Source organism: Oryza sativa, chromosome 12, assembly GCF_034140825.1.
Source record: "Oryza sativa Japonica Group chromosome 12, ASM3414082v1".
Classification (NCBI taxonomy): domain Eukaryota; kingdom Viridiplantae; phylum Streptophyta; class Magnoliopsida; order Poales; family Poaceae; genus Oryza; species Oryza sativa.
Genome location: NC_089046.1, coordinates 16,596,462 through 16,616,234, shown reverse-complemented (window position 1 = coordinate 16,616,234; position 19,773 = coordinate 16,596,462). Strand labels below are relative to the sequence as shown.

At 37.9% G+C, this 19,773-nt stretch overlaps 1 protein-coding gene across 1 annotated transcript; it reads right to left on the bottom strand.

Moving 5' to 3' along the window:
• Positions 1–1,628: 1,628 nt before the first annotated feature.
• LOC107277425 (uncharacterized) lies at positions 1,629–2,601 on the bottom strand. Its single transcript, XM_015763980.3, has one exon. It carries the CDS (start codon positions 2,473–2,475, stop codon positions 1,780–1,782), a length of 696 nt encoding a protein of 231 aa, XP_015619466.1. The 5' UTR covers positions 2,476–2,601; the 3' UTR covers positions 1,629–1,779.
• Positions 2,602–19,773: the final 17,172 nt, after the last annotated feature.

The window sequence follows — 19,773 nt, the reverse complement described above, 5'->3', positions numbered from 1 at the left end:
GCTATGCACAAGAGACAATCCAACATCTTTTCTTTGAGTGTCATGTCGCTCAGTTTGTTTGGAGATGTGTGTTTTTTGCTTTTAATATCCCCCCACCCCGTAACGCCAAAAACATTTTCGGTAATTGGCTTAGAGGGGTATCTAGATCCATTAAGAAGATGATTCTAATTGGAGCTAGCGCTGTATGTTGGTCAATTTGGCGTTGTCGCAATGATAAAAGTTTTAATGGTAAACAATTATCTAACCCTATGCAGGTTATCTTCATGTCTTCCTACTGGCTCCACTTCTGGTCTACAATGCTACCACAGGAGGAGCAGGATACTATGCGCAATGGTGCTACACTCTTGGAATCGGTAGCCAAGGGCCTCTTATTCCACTATGGGTGGCGTAGTTACATAAGAATTGCTAGCTAAAATATTTTATGTGATTTAACGCTAGTCAATAATAAAGGGGAGTTGGGGTTTTGTCCCATCACCTTATTTCTCATTTTGATTTACTTTTATGAAACCTTTTTTTTACTATTAAACTTATGGCTGTGTGTCTTATGACAGAAGCCGGAAATGTAATCCATTTCCATTATTTAAAAAAAAAATCAAAACCACCTCCATAAACCCTATGAAAAACTGAAATATTGCTTTGACTTTGGGACGGTATAATTATGCGCTTTTCATTTAAACTTTGTGCAAGTGGTCACCAATAATTTGCTTTCGCAATCACGAATATCATGGTTACACTTACAATGATTTGAGCCGTACTTGGGTGGACATGCACCAACTTTACTATTTTGGTTCTTCCCTATGGTAATTATGACTTCGTAGGTTGGGTGTTGCTCTTTGTTATCGAAAACAAGGTGCTATGAGCCTCTGATTGAAACAAATTATAACTTTTTGAATAAACTAAATTTTGGATTCATACTAAATATATGTGAAGAACTGAATACTACATGAGAAGCATCATTTGGAAACTTTTAAGTCCTGAATATAAGTGCTCTTTTTGTGATGAGTTGTTTCACAGAATGCCACTCTGTTTTCACCTAAGAGGCATTTTAAAATTGTGCAGTGCGCTATCATAGTGGAATAAAAGAAAAAGGAAAAAAACATTGCTATATATGATCAATCCATATGCCATGAGGTCAAGACCAAGTGGTAGTAAACTGCTCCTAGTATTTGATATGCTAATGATCTTAACATTACTTTCTCCGTTTCATACTATAGACTTTCTAGCGTTGCCCACATTCATATATGTGTTAATGAATCTAGATATATATGTGTGCCTAGATGAATCTATATGAATGTGGGCAATGTTAAAAAGTCTTATAATCTGAAATAGAGGTAGGAGTACGTATTATGACTTCATAGTAAGAATCTTCTATTATTGTATTATATTTGTACTTAGTCAATTAAAAGGATTGATCTGTTAAAGAAGGCATCTGGAAAAGATGTAGAACAGAACCATTTTGGACAATCTTTAAAGTGTCTTTTCTATGCAAATTTTTTGTTTTGTTGTAGTGAAAAAGATGAATAGTGGAGATTCCGTCTTTTCCAAGCTTTCAGAAAGCAGAATAAACTTAGACGTAATATTATTAATTAATCCTGGCAAAATTAAATACATATATTAACATGATTGGATAATGTATCAAAATTGATGGTACTTGATTCAAAGCTACTCATATTCTGTACAGAGGGGAGAACTGACTATATCCTCTTCTATACATGATATCAGAACTCAAAATTAATATACAGTAATTAAGACAAAAAAAAAAGCAGTGCGTTATGCACCTCAACAGCAGCAGACCAGCATCCTGGCCTCCAGCTGCCTCTCCATGTTGAACCTTGCGATGAATTCCTCCACTCGCCGGTTCAGCTCGTCGGCCGGCGGGAGATCGTCCCTCTCCTCCGCCGCCTCCTCGGCCTCGCGCCGACCTCTTTCCTCCACAACCAAAACCTCCCCATCTTCAAGGACTAACTGATCAACAACACCTTCTTCTTCCTCCTTTCTCATCATGTCAGTGATGAGTATCTCACCAACAGCTAGATCATGACCTTCCTCTCTGATTTGATCAATCTCTACACCATCAGAACTCAACAATGCATCCACTTGTTCTTCTAGAACGGCGAATTCTTCGTCTTCCAGCTCCTCGCACCGATCATCTCCGGTGATCGCCGGAATCACCGAGTCCACCACCACCTCCTCCTCTCCTTCCTTCTCATGGACCACCATGTCACCCTCTACCACTGCAGCAACATTCTCCTTGTCGATCTTGGGATGCCCAAATTTAGACTCGCCGACGAGGAAGACGACGATGATGTTGGAGAAGACAAAGAGGCACTTGGGCGCGACGACGGCCGAGGTGAAGGAGGGGAGGTACACCATGAACAAAGCCCTCATGAAGGAGTACATGTGAGGCACCCACGTCGCCATGAAGAGGATGCCTAGTGCAAGGAGAGAGATCTTGACGATTTCCTGGATTCCCATCCTTAATTAGGACGATCAAGCTAGCTCAATTGTGTGTACTGTTGCTGCTTGAGCTTGATGAGATCTTTTCTTTGGGTGTGTTGGTTTTGCAAGAATGCATGTGATTGTTGGAACATGTGAGGGTACATGGAGCTGAGATGGACAGAATGGGTGTATATATAAGGCTCTGAAAAACCTGAATTTTTGTGTGGGGGTTTTCTCTCACAGGCTAAGTTATTCCATCTGCATATAATTACACATGAAATCATTGGCTTCTTTTTCAGTGTGCTAGCTGCATGCTTGTCTCCATGACTTTGAAAAAAGTGATGTGTGTAGGGGGATCGTAGGATGGTGATCGCCTGGCTTGTTGCCGCGTGCATCTAGATTCGTTGTTGCAAAGCTGTCTGTTTTCCTGTGGCTATACAGCCCTACAGCATGCAAGCGCTGTCTGCATTGCTTGGTTACAACTGCCAATATTTACCAGAAAAATATATAGTGCAAACTACATATACAGTGAAAACTACATATGAAGTGAAAACTAATAAACTACCGTTGGATCGAAAAATGAACGTTCGAGATGTTGAATAGTCCCATATGGGTTGTGGAAGGGCAAATGACCTAAGATATAAGTAGGGGAGCGCGCCCCTCACCTCAATGGCTAGCTTTTGGGGGTGGGAAAGGCCCTTTACGATCCTTCAATTGGTATCAGAGCTAGGCTAAGTTAACATCTCTGGTCCGATGGACACGTGTGAAAGCCTAATAGACCGTGGGTGCCTGCGGGGCCCGTATACCTGATGGACCGTGGGCTGGTGGGGCCCTGATACGGTGAAGGGGCTGGCTAGCTTTTGGGGTGGGAAAGGCTCTTTACGATACTACACGAGATTCGTCTATGTCATTGAGAGTAAAAAATTTTACTTGACTCTCTCGTGAGTGAATCTGCGAGTAAAATTTTTACTCATGATGACGTGGACGAATCACATATCTTTATTTTTCGATCCAACGGTAGTTTTCAGATTTATACTGTATATATCGTTTTCACCTTATATTTTCCCAATATTTACCGTGCACACAACACACACATCAGAGGAAGAACATGAAGCCTAAGCTGTTATATACTACCTCCGTTTTTTAATAGATGACACCGTTGACTTTCTCTCACATGTTTGACCATTCGTCTTATTTAAAATATTTAACTAAATATATTTTCTTTTGTCGTGGTTTGATTTATCACTAAATGAACTTTAAGCATGACTAATATTTTTAAGATTTGTATAAAATTTTTGAATAAGACGAACGGTCAAAGGTTATAACAAAAGTCAATGGCGTCATATATTAAAAAACGGAGGGAGTATAAGCATGCACGCACATCGCAGAAAATTAAATGGACGGCCAACTTTCGTAGTTTCCCTGTGATGGGTCCCACTCATCAGGGACTAATAGAGATATGGAGAGAATAAAAAAAAATCATATTTTCTAGCTGTGTTTCTCCGTCTAGTTTTTTCTCTGCTTACAGCTCACTAAGGCTGTGTTTAGATCCAAAGTTTGGATCCAAACTTCAGTCCTTTTCCATCATATCAACCTGTTATACACACAACTTATCAGTCACATCATCTATAATTTCAACCATAATCCAAACTTTACGCTAAACTAAACACATTCACACATGCCTCGTCTTGTCGGCCACACGTAGCTTAGCTATAACTAGTATGGTATAGCACGTACGACACCAGTTGTTTCATGGTTGATGGATGCAAGCTAAGCTATGTAGGAATCCCATCCATAGAGTTATAGAGACTAGAGTGCATGTACATCGATCGATCAATATATATATGTTTGCATGACAACAATCAATTGAGCAGCTAGTCAAGGTTATCACGTCGTGGAGACATTTTATTTTTATGTTTAGGGCACACGTTTTCGAGAGAGTTGGTAGCTAGATGGAATATTGCCAAACATGCATTATTCCACTTTACGGGCCATCTGACACCACAGCACACTACCAACCGGTTTATTGCAAATCTGCGTCTGGGAGAGGCTACTATTTGTCCCATCAGTATATCTGCCTTATTGTTTTTTAATCTGGCTGTTTGTACAAAAAACAATATATCTATGTGTTCCTTAATTACTTACTCCCTCCGTCCGAAAAAAAGACAAACCCTGGTTTCCATACCTAATGTTTGACCATCCGTCTTATTTGAAAAAATTATGAAAAAAATTAAAAAGACAAGTCACGCATAAAATATTAATCATGTTTTATCATCTAACAACAATGAAAATACGAATTATAAAAAAATTTCATATAAAACGGACAGTCAAAGTTGGACACGGAAACCCATAGTTTGCCTTTTTTTGGGACGGAGGGAGTACGTACCAAGTGGCTTTATAGTTTGACTAGATATCTTCAATCTTAAAATTGGGCTTTTAGTTTGACTAGATATCTTCAATCTTAAAATTCTTAAATAGTAAAGGTTACAATCTTTAAATTGGGCTTTAGTTTGACTAGATACCATGACATTAGTGAGGATACGTATAAAATTGAATAGTTTTGGAGGAAATTACCTAAGCAAACTCCGGAAAATGTGGCTGAAGTGATTTTTTTTAAAAAATTCTCAATTGGATTTGAAATGATTTTTTTACACATATTTTCAATATACCATGAAAATTCTCTTCAAAAGTCGTTGCTTATGTGAGCCGTCAGAATAATATGGGGCCATATGTGAGTGAGAACCTATACATATTCAACCTGTGTCCACTTGTTAGTGAGTTAATTCGCTTTTTACACACTTAAGAAAATTTTACTTAGAGAAAATATCAAAGCTTCTTACAATATGGGAAAAAAAGAGATAACCTACATGTTAGTGAGCTAAAATATATAGATATATTAATTTTGAGATATTGGAATTGGACAAAATATTCTAAGAACCCACTTGTCATACTTAGCAAGAGTAAAACCCTATAAAAATTAAAATACTACTTGTGCTTACATGTCATATTCAACACGTCAATAGGCCCTGGTATATATATTGATAATTATGGACGGTGGTCATTAGTGGTTGTTTATGATTTCTATTTACATGAGCAACTATTTAACCCTCTAAATAGTCAACATTAAGTAGGCATTGTGTATTTTTATTTGTATGTGAAATTAAGGGTGAGGAGGCTGAGAAAATGGTTTTGTAGCGACAACAGTACGTATAAGGTGAAGTTTGAAACATCTTTATATCGAGAAATAGCATGCAGGCCGGTAAGATAACTGTAAAATCAACTAATTCATATGATCTGGCTACAAACAAACCGACCAAATATATAAGTCTAATAATCCATACATTTATGATTTATCGACTTTAAGCAACAGAGGACCATTAGTACAAGAGCCATCACATCTAACCACACGCAGATATTTCCAGAGTGCAAAAGGTGCGTACTCCAGCTAGCTAGAGGCCCTAATCCTCGGCATGCATGTGCCTTGTTACATTACATTAACTTATCCTATCATGATTCGTCACTGCTCTGGAATATGTCCTATTGTGCGCAATCGCATACATCACGATGATCAGGATCACCAATAATTTTTTTAGGGGACAAGCAGAAGCTGCACGGACGCATGCTTATCCATCAGTGTTGAAATCTGTGATCCATTTATTGGAAGCTTGTTACACACTTACACTCTCTTTTATAAAAATATTGTACTGTACTTCCTCCGTTTCACAATGTAAGTCATTATAGCATTTCCTACGTTCATATATATATTGATATTAATGAATATGTGAAAAATGATAGAATGACTTACATTGTGAAATGGAGGGAGTATACATCAGCTGAAAACCATAGATAATGGAAATGCTGGATTTACCTAATGAAAAATCAAAAATGGAGATCAAATATAGTTCAGATGCGCAAATTTAAAGCTTAAATAATGGTGCTTTGCATATTCTTCGTTCTACTATCTTGACATTAAGATGGCACATGTGAAATATTTTTGTCCTTAATTTTGTCGGAAAATAGTTTCCCCTTTCTGATATTATATATTTTAATGGCTGGTTTTATTTGAAAATTTTATTTTATTTTCTGTTCTGGAAAAGGCAGTAATTAACTGCACTAGCCGTCAACCCGTGCGTTGCACGGGTTACTGTGATTAATAATTAAAATATTATTACTTTCAATGGATAATGATAAAATATGTTACTTTGAATGAAGCTGACAGTTGCCAAAATCTTAATTAATTAGTAATTTCATATATAATCCATTCTAATATTTCTTCTATTACTTTATTTTTTTCAAAATTACATAATTTAAAATTTCAATATTAGAAATATAGATTTATACTCGTTTTGTTGCTCTTGTTAGCATTTGCTATAAAATAATTTAGCAATTTTCAATTAATAAGTACAGAAATAAAATTAGTTTGGAGTTAAGCTTTTTCATGATTTAATGATTCCTATATTCATAATTATTAAATATTAAGTTGTATTTTGTGTGGAGTCTCAATATTATAACATCTTCATAATTTGATTTTAAAATTCGTAACTAAAAATATTATACTCGGTTTGATATCTTATTTTTTGTTTTATCATGATTTAACAATTGTTCCAAATTTTCGAATCAATAGTAGTTCTTTCATGATTTAAAAGTATCAAAATTTGAAAGTAATTAATATATATCGCTACACTTGATCAGAAGTATCAGTTATTTCTATAATTTAATATTTATGAATTTAGGAATTAACTGGTACCTGTTTGTCCTTGTGTTGGTCTCCTAATTTGGTATAATACGCTAGATGCATGAATTTTAGTGGCACTTTTACATCATCGGTGTGTTGTAAAAGTGGCCCACATCATTACAGTAGACATAATTCAGACCAAATAGTCCTTAAAACTGACAAAAGGCATAACTACTCCTAGTTAGAAATCATTCATTCTTACTCCTTATTAGTCTGCTAAATTGAATTTTGATGACATCATACATTCACTGAAACAAATGTATTTGGATGAAGCATATATGGAGCAGATTTGTTAGTGATATATGTTTAACTTATCTTGTCATCTTGGTTAAAAGAATAGCCCACATCATCGACAATTGCTAATTACACCTGACATAGATAATGCTAATTAACATCTGTAAATATAAAAAGAGAAACATTAAAGTAAGTGCTTGTTTGTTTCTTATTCATAAATAGATAGGGGCAGCAGCTACGTTCCCTTGTTTGTAAGCATACCTGACCTAGACAAACTTGTCAAAATATTATGTAGCTGTTTTACGCGTGGAACCAAATAAATAATTAAATACACAGTAAATTATTCATGTTAAGAAAAAGATACGCAGTAAAGCCTATTGGTTGCTTATGAAGGATGTGGGAGAATTTAACTTAGAAGTAAATGAATATACCTGATAAACTCCATCCAAATTTATGGCTATCAAATTGCGATACCTTAAAATCTGAAATTTATACATAGTTTAGAATAGATGAGAAGCATGTAAAAAATACTTACTGAAACCCTAAATAGATTGAATTAGATCTTGCTTGCTTGAGTATTTAAAATAGCAATCATAGCTGCAAAGATCAATCTGAATAGCATCTGCATCGATAAAATAGTGAACTGGAGATCGGTCGATGGAGCTCAACGGCGGCAGGGTGTGAAGGAGATCGACGTATAGCCTGTCGTATCGTCATCTTGTCGTGTGTGGAGTCGAGTCCGGTGGCTGAGATCGACATGGACACAGTTTGTAGACTTTGAAGGAAGCCGATATAGATTAAATGGTGGCCCAGATACATGTTTCTCTCGTTGGGCCTTTAATTAAAAGTCCATGGTTATAATATTTAATCTATGGTCATGATTTTACGATCTAGTTAATCAATGGCCAGATTAATCTGATTAACATGGAAGCTCCGAGAAAGTGCCCAATTAGTATAGAATATAGATATAGATGGTGCAAAAGCTGTGTTACTATTTCATATTAAATTGACAATAAGTTTTGGATATGCCTAAGAAGTATTACATTCTTCTCATATAAATTGGATCAGCATGGTGATCATGGTACATATGGAAGAATATACTACTATAGACTAAAATTCACTGTGGATCCTTAAATTTAGATAGAGGTGTTATCAATGTTGATAAACATCTAAACTGTACATCTAAATCCTATTATTACTTTACTGTATCACCCGAGATTAGATGCAGATGTGGCAGCTCTGGTACGGCTATCCACGGCATGTACACTTTTGTATTTAGACTCCTTCGTCTCTAACTTATTCCCCAAATCAACTCCCACCACCTTCAACAAGTCATGCACCAAAGATTTGTACTCATGCACTTATTGCGTGTATACACTTGCGTGGACCACAAATATATATATACCCAATACTCCCTATGTCCCAACATCCGAAAATGATCGTCATATATGTTTATGCTCCAAGATCAAGATTAATTTAAATCGTATCAATCAAAATATCATGCACATATTAAAACATCATGCCAATTATACCTTAGAGCAAGTTTAATAGTAGAAGTATAGTCCACTACTAGCTCCAAATCATCTATAGCTAATATAATAGTCAATTCATACGATAGTTGCTTCCTATACCATTAATACCTGGTCCCACCTGTTATACACACATTACGTCTCGGAGTCCGTGTTGCACCTCTTCTCTTTCTTCCTTTATCCCTTTAAAATATGTTTATAGCTGTCTTATAGTTTGTTATTATACCTACTCTTAGTATGCACACATTCTCCCATGCTGTATTAATTGTATTCTGATGAAACCTGTCTCTATGCGGTTATATATGATCAGTTTAAGAAATTTTGAATTTCATTATACAATGATCAATTTGGGAAGGAGGGAGTAAGTCGTTTGACTTTTTTTCTAGTCAAATTTGTTCAAGTTTGACTAAGTTTATAGAAAAATATAGTAATATTTTTAATAGAAAAAACATATTATCAAAATATATTCAATGTTGAATTTAATGAAACTAATTTGATATTACAGATGTTGCTAAATTTACTATAAATTTGGTCAAACTTAATTAAGTTTGACTAGAAGAAAAGCCAAACGACTTGTAATATGATATAGATGAAGTATGTAATAAGTAAGCTAGGTCTCAATTCTCGTAAAACACGTAGTGTGTACTCATGGAACACACTTTTTTTTGTCAAACACAGGTGTTCCTTTCTTAGGTGCATAGAAAAGAAGAGGAGAATACTAAAAACACACACAAGTACAGAGATCCTCATAGGTGGGGGATGATAATGGGGATGTGGATGCAGAGAGAGGGCCACCACCATCACCACTGCCGCCACCAGCGTCCTTGGGCCCCGCCACCCTTGGCCACCGCCGTAGGCACCGCCGATGAAAGGGAAGAGGGAGAAGGGAAGGACAGGAGAGGGAGAGGGAGGCAGCGAGGGAGTGGGAGAGGTTGAGGGGAGGTGCGGCGGACGGAGAGGGAACGGGAGGAGGGGAAGCATGGTGTGCAAGAGGAGCTTGGTGGTGGCAATGGAGATTGCGGGAGAAGGGGGAGAGAAGAAAGAGAAGGGAGCAGGTGAGTGGCGGACTGTTGATGGAGATTGTGGATAAGGACGCGCTCTCTGGCTCACGCTCCTGCTCGGCTTGGATTTTATGGGTACCGGTTTTTTACAAGAACCAGTACCTATACTATGTTATATGATTTGGTTTTTAATTTACCAACACCTACAATATTATAGGTACCAGTTCTTTAAAAAAATCAGCACCTAAAGTATTCGTGCCAGTTTTTTACTCTATAACCGGCACCTCTAGTTGCCCAAATGTGTTGGTTCTATATTTTCCCATCCAGTGGAGGTGCGAAAAGGTGCATAGTTGCTGGTTTTAAATTAATCAGCACCTACGAGCTGATATATATGTAGGGCTTTTTGGTAGTGACAGTACTTGCACTGTAAAGAAAATAGTGAGTGCCTAGCCTAGTCCACTTGTCGTGGGTCACCCAGGTTACCCAGGTTACAACCTTAGCCACAACTTTAGGTCCTAGGCCTACACAACCTAAAAGACTAGTCTAATAGATGAGGACTGCCCCCACCTTTTAAGTTGTGCGCCCGACCATCAATTACAGATGTGGGACTATAAACCCAACAATCCTCCCCATCACACATGGGGCCCACCAATCTCCCCCATCACATCAACCCATATGACCTCGGAGACTTATTACCTAGCTTCCCCCACCATGTGACCCATGGAAATTGTTCCGGGTTCCAATCCCGCGATCTAATACAACTTATTATAAAAGTTAGTCGATATAGTGGAACGACAACTAACCTTCTGGATTGCTTTAGTCATTGATCACCCAAGATATGCCAGATGACGACACAGGAATACACGGTATATGATCAATAGCTTCAGCCGAAGCCTACATATTCGGGTCTATGATTATGGGAGCTCCACCCCAATAAACATAGCACCTAGTTGCGACCAGTCCATGTATTCGCCGCCATCATCTACCTGCGCGTCTACGCTACATTGTAGTCATCATGGTTACATTGTGGTTACATTGTGGTGCACCTCTCGACACCTATTTCAATAAAGTGTTTAGAAAATTCATAGTAGTCATAGATGTCCAACAAAATAATATATAGCAAGACTCTTGTGCTATCGAAAATGTATTATACTTCTGTAATTTGTGTAAGGTCAGGGGAGAGCAAAGTACCATTAGGTACAAGAGATTGGATGGCAAAAGTACTGAGAAGGACAAGTAACAATGAGTATCTATTGTTACTTTTGCCGATTATTGATTCACCTATTTGTGATAGTTATGTCGTTAGGACCATGTCTGATTGGTGACCTGATTCCATGTCCTATAAAACCATTAAAGTTGGAGTTCTCCTTTATTCTACATTACTGGGAATCAATGTTCCAATAAGAGCTAATCCAAAAGGGTTGCCTAACTGTAGACAAAAGTGGAGACACAAGATATAAGCAGGGATAGAGTATTCTCATTCACGTTCTTTCAATTCTACATAAAGCTTTTCCTCTTATCCCTTTAAATAGCCAATTCTTATATATGAAAAGTAGGGTGAGGTCCAATTAGTGTATTGGGCTGGTCTTTAAGGGCCCAAACACAAGTTTTTCAACACTCTCCCTTGGTTCTTCACCATATATTGCTTATGTCTTAATAAAACTCCTTAAAAATCCACTGGGAAAAAAATGGAGAAAGAGTTTTGTGTGTTGCCCGGATTACCTCATTAAAACGTTGATAATAAACTGCAAGAAAACTTGTCCGAGGGAAAAAGGAGAATAACCCACCCAATTTTTTTATTGGGTACTTTGTCATTCTGAACCTAGTTTGGCAAGTGAGTCCATGAAATTCTCCCCTACAATTTTGCATTTCTGTAAGTCTCATCATCATAATCCCTCGAATGCATCTTTCAAAAGGGGATACAGGTAATAACTTTTCAATAAATATGCGAGATTTTCACTTGACTTGGTATGCAATACTTTAATTCCGTTCGTCTTATGCAGTTCATGAGACTGCTTTTCACATAACCCATTTGCACATGTGCGACACTCTACATTAACTTCATAGATAATTGTAGATTCACATGATTGCTGAATGTGGTGAATCATCATGCAAAGCCATGCACATTTGATAGAGGCTTCGTATAGTGCGATGATTTCCGAGTGGTTCATCAAAGTTTCTACAACACTTTGCTTTGAAGGTTTCCAAGAAATTGTTATTCTTCCACATAGAATAACTGGGATGTCCTTCACGCCCTTCCAATGTCTCTTGGTGGGCTATGTACTGTACGTGGCAAGTAAGTTGATGACAAATGCTTTCTCTGGTCTTGTGAAATTTACAAGGTACATGAGCGCTCATATATATTGCCCTCAAGTATGGATATTTTGATTCAAGGACTTCCTCCCCCTAATCCCTTAGTCTATATGGATCTTGATCTACTTGGAGTGAGCTACCGACCATGGTAGTTTTTCAAGGATATGTGTTTTCAAAGACAATGTTCCAATACTTTCTTTGTGTTAGTGGATTGCTCCACTAAAACCCCTTTTGGGCAATACTCAAGTTGCAAACCTAAGTAATACTTAGCTTTGCCCAAGTCTTTTGTTTTGAACTCAGATTTCAGATACGAGCTTGCTTCTTCAATATCCTTAAGTGTCCCGATGTTGTTCAAATATTCGACATTGTTGGTATTTGATATGCTCATAGATAAATCCGCAAGCGCATGGATACCGCTATAGCTCTTCACCTGAATGTATTCCAAGGATATGAAATCATAAGAACATGTGTGTATGTCTAAGAACAGAATTTTATCCAAGGAGAACAACTAATGATAGGCCAAGGCTAAAGAGGATTCCTATGAGTTAAATTATTGTACTTGAGTTAAAAAGTAAAACCTATCGATTGCTTTGGAATCGGCTCTCACTTGGTCTGCCAAGCTTACTCCGGCATATGACTCTATGATGCACCCAAACATGGAGGGAGACAAATGACATATAGGGCTGTCACCACCTTCCGACTACATCACTTTTCGTGGAGCACACAACAAATGAAGGTAACCGCTAACCCAAACACCACGCCTAAGTTATTGATTACTGCTCTCTAACCAAGAGTGGAGCCAACTTATAAGGCCTCTTCTCTCCAACCATACCACTCCCGGGTTAACCCTTTTACATGAAGTGAGGACGGAAGTGTAAGTGGGGTGGTTTGTGTAAGTGGGCCCGCCCGTCGGATGGGTTGGCTACGCAGTTCTGGAGGGAGGGCTATTACAAATGGTACCAGAGCCATGTCGACTGTAGGACGCAACCTTAGTTAGAATGGTCGGATCAAATTCAAAATTATTTTCAAAATAAAATCAAAATGATTAATTCACCCTCTTGACCCTCCTTGTTGCTTAACAAGTTTTGAATTTGACTTTCCTATCCTCAACATTCTTATATAGATTATTGTTGCTTAAGTATTAGATGCGGCCATTATCTCCATCCCTCGTTAGACGCTAAGGTGGAGTGCTAGTGTGGTGTGTCGTTGGTGCCTCTCGTTTGTTTTTGCGCTGTTTATCTATGTTTGGCCCTGTGTGGCAAATAAATTGTAAAATATGGTCATAAGACCAATCTAAAAAATATATTTGTTTCCTATTTATTTATATCACCGTGATGTGGTTATGATATTATCTTTTCTTACTGTGTGTGCTAGTGGTGATTTGGTACTAGCACATTATACACCGAGGGATCCTAGATGGGGTCCCGACAGAGATGGTGTCAAAACTGACCCTCGCGGTTGCACGTACGTGTCAGTGTGTGGGAATCTAGCGCATGGCGCATGTGGGGCACATGGCATGGCATATGGCACCGGCACTGGACGTACAAACATGTGTTAAGAGAGAGCGTGTTCTTGGACATTTGCCTATACGCCTGTGTGGCTACATGGGTAAGTTGGGCTGACGGGGACATCGGGTCCTTTGACATGTGGGTGTAGGAGACATGCTGGCCCAATTAGGATTAGGCCTGTGTGGCCCATGAGAGCTGTGTGCATGTTTAGTACCACCTTGCTAGTTTAGCAAAGCCAACTTATATGGCCGCTTCTCTCCATCCATACCACTCTCGGGTTAACCCTTTTACACGAAGCAAGGACACAAGTGTATGTGGGGTGATTTGTGTAAGTGGGCCCGCCCGTCGGATGGGCTGGCTACGTGGTTCTGGAGGAAAGGCAGTTACATCTAGCCTCACGTAGGAAGTTCCTTCTTTATCTAGAGTCCTAATACTAGAGCACTTAATAATCTAACTAAGCAATGAACCCACAACGATGGGAATATATCTCACTTAAGCAAATGAATTAAATACGAAAAGGATTTCTCGAATACTTACTTTATTAAAAGAAGCATCCATCGAGGTACATGCGAGAGAAGAAGGTCAACAACTTCGCTGCTTTTCCGGAACTCTAATAGAAGAATGTTGACAAACCCGACACTCCTCTAGAACTTCCAGGATAAAACTTCGGTATTTGGGGCACTCCTTCCAGAGTTTCCCTCACTCTCTACCTAAAATATAAAAGTGAGTTGTACTCCACTTGGTTCTATCCACATACTAAAGTTGGAAGTGAATTGAGCTTCTCCTTTTATAGCCTCCATATGACGGTTGTACACTGGTGCTTAAGTCGGTAAACACCCTAACCATCATTGCGGACCAATGGGGAGCTTCACGTGGAAGCAGGTGGCTGGGGGCCTCCACCGCCACAGGCACTAAGTTTGCCTAGTGGATGAAAGGTGGGCCCTTATAGCGGTTGGCAATGAATTAGCTCAAATTAAGTCGATTTTGACTAACATGTGGGCCATCCGATCCTCGTGCTCACATATGGTTAATCAGACGTACTTTTAGTCACATGGCGAGTGTGTTTTCTTCTAGAAATCACCTATATACTAATATTTACCAATGCTAGTGGAAATGGTTAGTAACAAACTTCTACCAATTAGTTTGATATTATATTTTGTATTCTTTTATGCAGGAGTTGGCAGTGAAAGTTTGCACTTGATGCCATCAACAGACATATACAGATATTATGCAAAATCCATATTAGGATCTCCGTATAAATACATAAGGGCAATCTTCATTGCTATTGGAGCCTTTTTTTGCTTGAGAAATCAATAAGGCAATTATACCATATTCTTCCTCACTATATTAATCCATACAATGACTTCTTTCTACACTATACCTTGCTCTGTTTTGGTTTGGGACATGGATACCTTCTGGTACCTTCATGAAAACGTACATGTCCAAGTTTCCATGGAGGTAGGAAATTACAACATTCATCAATTTCATTTCCAAATTCAAATTTACTGCCATTGAGATTATGTATCTAAAGATAATTCTGGTCATGACTTAGAATACATCCGGGTGAAATGCTATAGCGGTATATCCGTGCATTTGCGGATTATATATGTAATTGTAAAGAAATATCAATAGTGGGATAGGTATATAGACTAGGATTCCAAATTTGCGCAAACGGGACACTTTGTGTGTATCCTTGCATCAGTTGCATTGGTGAATGGATGTTTAAGGCCAATGGTACAAAATTAATGAGATTTTCCATGTGTAGGACTGCATGTCACCAACATGTGCTTGGTAAATTACAACCTCGAAGGAGTGGCTTGGCGATCAATTTAATTCTTTTAATCAACACCTCTGGAAGTCCATTTTAAGTATGGACATGAGGAACCCAGTTATCTACTTTGATTCCCATTGCAATGTAATAATCATCAAATGCTTTTGAAGTAAATTCACCACTATTATCCATTCGAATGGACTGCACATGATGATCAGGAAAATTATTCTTAATTTGGATGATCTGCAACAGCCCCGACAGAGGCTGTATAGGGCCACATATGTCCTCTTGTATTCGTGCCAGGAATGTAGGGATTTCATCCTTTACTTTGCATATAGACAATTTCATGATCAATTTCCCGGTGACACATGCATGGCACACAAAATCTTCTTGATTCGGGAAAGATTTTACGTTAACATTATATCCTCACGAGTTGTTAAAAATGTCTCTCATCACTCTAAGACCTTGATGGCCTGCCAAAGGGAAAATAATCAGAATTTTTAAACACAGCCTTAACAGTAGTGAACATTGCGGATATTCGTATCCTTGTGTAGTATAGCCTAGTTTCTAATCGAGGAAGTTTCTTCCTAATTCCTTTCTTACATTATGCATGTTTTATGATGAGTAGGTATTCCTTACCATTGTCATCACAAGTTTGCACATGAAAACCAACTGAGTGAACGTCTTTGAAATATAAGAGGTTTCTTGTGGATTTGGGGTACAATAGTGCTTCTTCAATTTCTAGAGTAGTACCCATAGGGAGTACAATAGTGGCTCTGCCTGCACCGATTATGTATGAATCGCTTCCGGTGATTGTCATCATAGTTCTAGCCCATTTCTTTTATGGTCCAAAAGTATCATGTTTCTCGTCAGATCGTATTTGTGGTACCGCTATCCACAATGCAAACTTCCTCGATTTTAGGCTCCACATGCGTAATATTAGATAAGATGTATAAGTGAATAAGACTTAATCATAGAACAAAAATGTCATAATGGATAAATATGGTCGTGCATGAAAACCATATAAGTTTGCTCACATAGAGCTTACAACCATTACTCAATAGAGTTCTCACCTAATTACTCAAAATAATGTAAAGGATAGCTAGGTTGTAAACTAAGGTGAGGTAGGCTTCATGGTCAATGTAAATGATCACCTGATCATTGTTGGTATTTCTTACGACCACAGATAAATCCGTAAGCGCACAGAATACCGTTGTAGCACTTCACCTTCAAGTGACCCCAAAAGTATATCGAACTCAGGGAATGTGTGTAATCGAACTCAGGGAACGTGTGTAATCTACCTAGGACTAAGACTATCCAAGGACATGACACTGTAGGTATTGGAAAACATACAACTGGCACCTATAGCGCTTTTCCTATCTAAGCACGTGCCCCTGTAGTGCCGTCCGAGACAACCGGCACATGTGTGGTGACATAGTGCCTATTGTTAATAGGAACTGATAGTTTTGAGTGATGTCAGCCAAAGGTTCATGTTAACAACTGACACCTATGAGTAGAACCACCTTTTCTCATGTCAAAATAACCGTTGGAGGGCCCCCTTATAAAACCGGCAGCTATGGAGGTTGTCCAACATAGGGGTCGGCTCTAAATAATAACCGACACCTTGACCTCTCCCTTATATTACTCTTGCACCCTCTCGAGCTGATCGAGCAAAGATCAGAGTGGTGCCTCTTGTTTTTCCTCGACCAACTAGATGGGTGTGGGAGGGGGGGCGGGGGAGTCTTGCTCTAATTTTTGATGGTGTTGTTAGAAATTGGTTGCTACAAGGTTAGTTTACATTATTTCTCACACTGTTTCGGTGTTCCTTGTTGAAATGGGATCCCATCGATGTTTTCCCTGATTGATTGTAGGCAGTTGGTAACAGAGTGTGGTTGGACGAATCATCAAGATTTAGGTTTCCATAATAGAAATGGTGGTTGGCTTCTAGTATGATCATTAGGCTGTAGTTGTCTCTTGGTTGTTGGGAATTAATTATATGTATATATTTGAGACTTCTTATCTATTCGTGACCCTACACCATGCAAATAGGGATTGTGCGCCATATTAGGTTGCCATCGTCTCTGGGAGGACGGATCCAATGCAATGCAGGATGCTATGCTGCAGACATGCGGTATTTATAGTCAATCTTCTCTATGGTTTCCGCACTGGTTAAGGCATTTCAAGCAACAAATTTATTGATTTCTTTTTGGTATATATTTTGTTTGTCTGCATTCTTTCTATTTGGAAAATGATTTTGATGTGATTGGATCCTTCTTTTTTTTTTTTCTTTGGAAAAAGTTTTTGATGTGAATGCCTGTGTATATCATTGATAGTTTGCAGTGAGAAGTTTTTTACTCTTACACACAATCGTTGAGGTAGTTCCAACTTCCAAGGGGACACGCACTGGTACAATTAGGTACAACGGCTGATTTATTTTAAGAAAATAAATCATGATATAGAACTATAACAATTAATTCCAATCTTTTATGTATGTTGATCTATATTATTCCAAAATCAAGTAAATATAATATACATTAACACTGGCAAAATATTCATTGATCTGAGAAATATACTATAAAATATATTCAATGGTGGATTAAATATATTCAATGGTGAATTGAATGACACTAATTTGATGTTTTAGATCTCTTATATGGTAAACCCGAAACGTCTTATAATATGGAATGGAGATAGTATATTAATTGTCTATACAAGAAATCTGGAATAATAGTTAATATTGTCCTAACTAATCTGGTTAGAAATGCCTGGAATAATAGTGGTCTCCAAGCGAGACGACACGTGTGCAAGGCGTTAAAAAGGAAATTCTCAGAACATAGTGCTGAATTATGTATGACTAAAGTAAAGGGATAAAGGGACATCTACTGCTTCGGGATTCTCTGCGTACTTCATAGTCAATCTTTTTCTGCTTTTTCATTTCTGGAGAATATGATGCTCAGAATATTATCCCTGTACATTTTCATTAGGTATTAAAAAGTGGTTAACTTTAAGAAAAATAGTGGCCAAACTTTGGATATAGCGAAATTGTTTGGATCAACACCGTCATCACCAGGAATAAATTATTGATTTTTTTCATGTCTGCAACAAGATCTGTATTACGCCTATATTTGTGTCCAAGGAAATTTTTTTTAAATATTTCATGTATTATGGAACGTGGCAACTTTGCAATGAATTTACAAAGTGTTGAATAGTTCCACATTGGTTGTGGAAGGGCAAGGGACCTAAGATATAAGTGGGGGAGCCCCTCACCTCAATGGCTAGCTTTTAGGGTGGGAAAGGCCCTTTACGATCCTACAAGTGGTATCAGAGCCTCGTTTTCTTCTTTGGATTTTTATCGATCTAAAGTTTTTGCCATGGCTACTCCCGCTAGGTTTTCAACTAAGCCTCATATTTTCGATGGAACTGATTTTCCTCATTGGTGTAGTAAGATGCAATCTTACATTATGGCTGAAAATTATGATATTTGGAGGAAAGTTTCTCATCCTTATATGATTCCTGAAGCCATTAATACTGATGCTTTAAAAACTGAATTTGAAAACAATTGCAAAGCTCGTAATATTATTTTGAGTGGGATTTCTCGTTCTGATTATGATCGTGTTGCACATCTTGAAACTGCTCATGAGATTTGGAATGCTTTGAAAAACTTTCATCAAGGAACAAATAATATTAAAGAACTTCGTCGAGATCTTTTTAAAAAGGAGTACATTAAATTTGAGATGAAATCTGGAGAGGCTTTAGGTGACTATCTTTCTAGATTTAATAAAATTTTGAGTGATCTTAGATCTGTTGATTCTTCTTATGATGCTAATTATCCAAAATCTGAAATTTCTCGTCACTTTTTGAATGGTCTCGACATGTCTATTTGGGAGATGAAAGTTACATCTATTCAGTAGTCTGTTAATATGTCTACTTTGACTTTGGATTCACTTTATACTAAATTGAAAACACATGAGATGAATATTCTTTCTCGCAAAGTTGATTCTAAATCGAGTGCTTTGATTTCTTCTTCTTCTTCTTTGATTGTTGATGCTTCTTCATCTATGCCTTCTTTTCTTGCTGCTTTTAATGCCACATCCGATGATCAACTCGAACAAATCGAGGAGGAGGATTTGGCTTTGGTCGCTAACAGAATTGCTCGAGCTATGAATAATGCTAGGAACAGGAAAAGAGGTGGTCCAAATCGTTGCTTTGAATGTGGTTCAATTGATCATCTTCGTTCGCATTG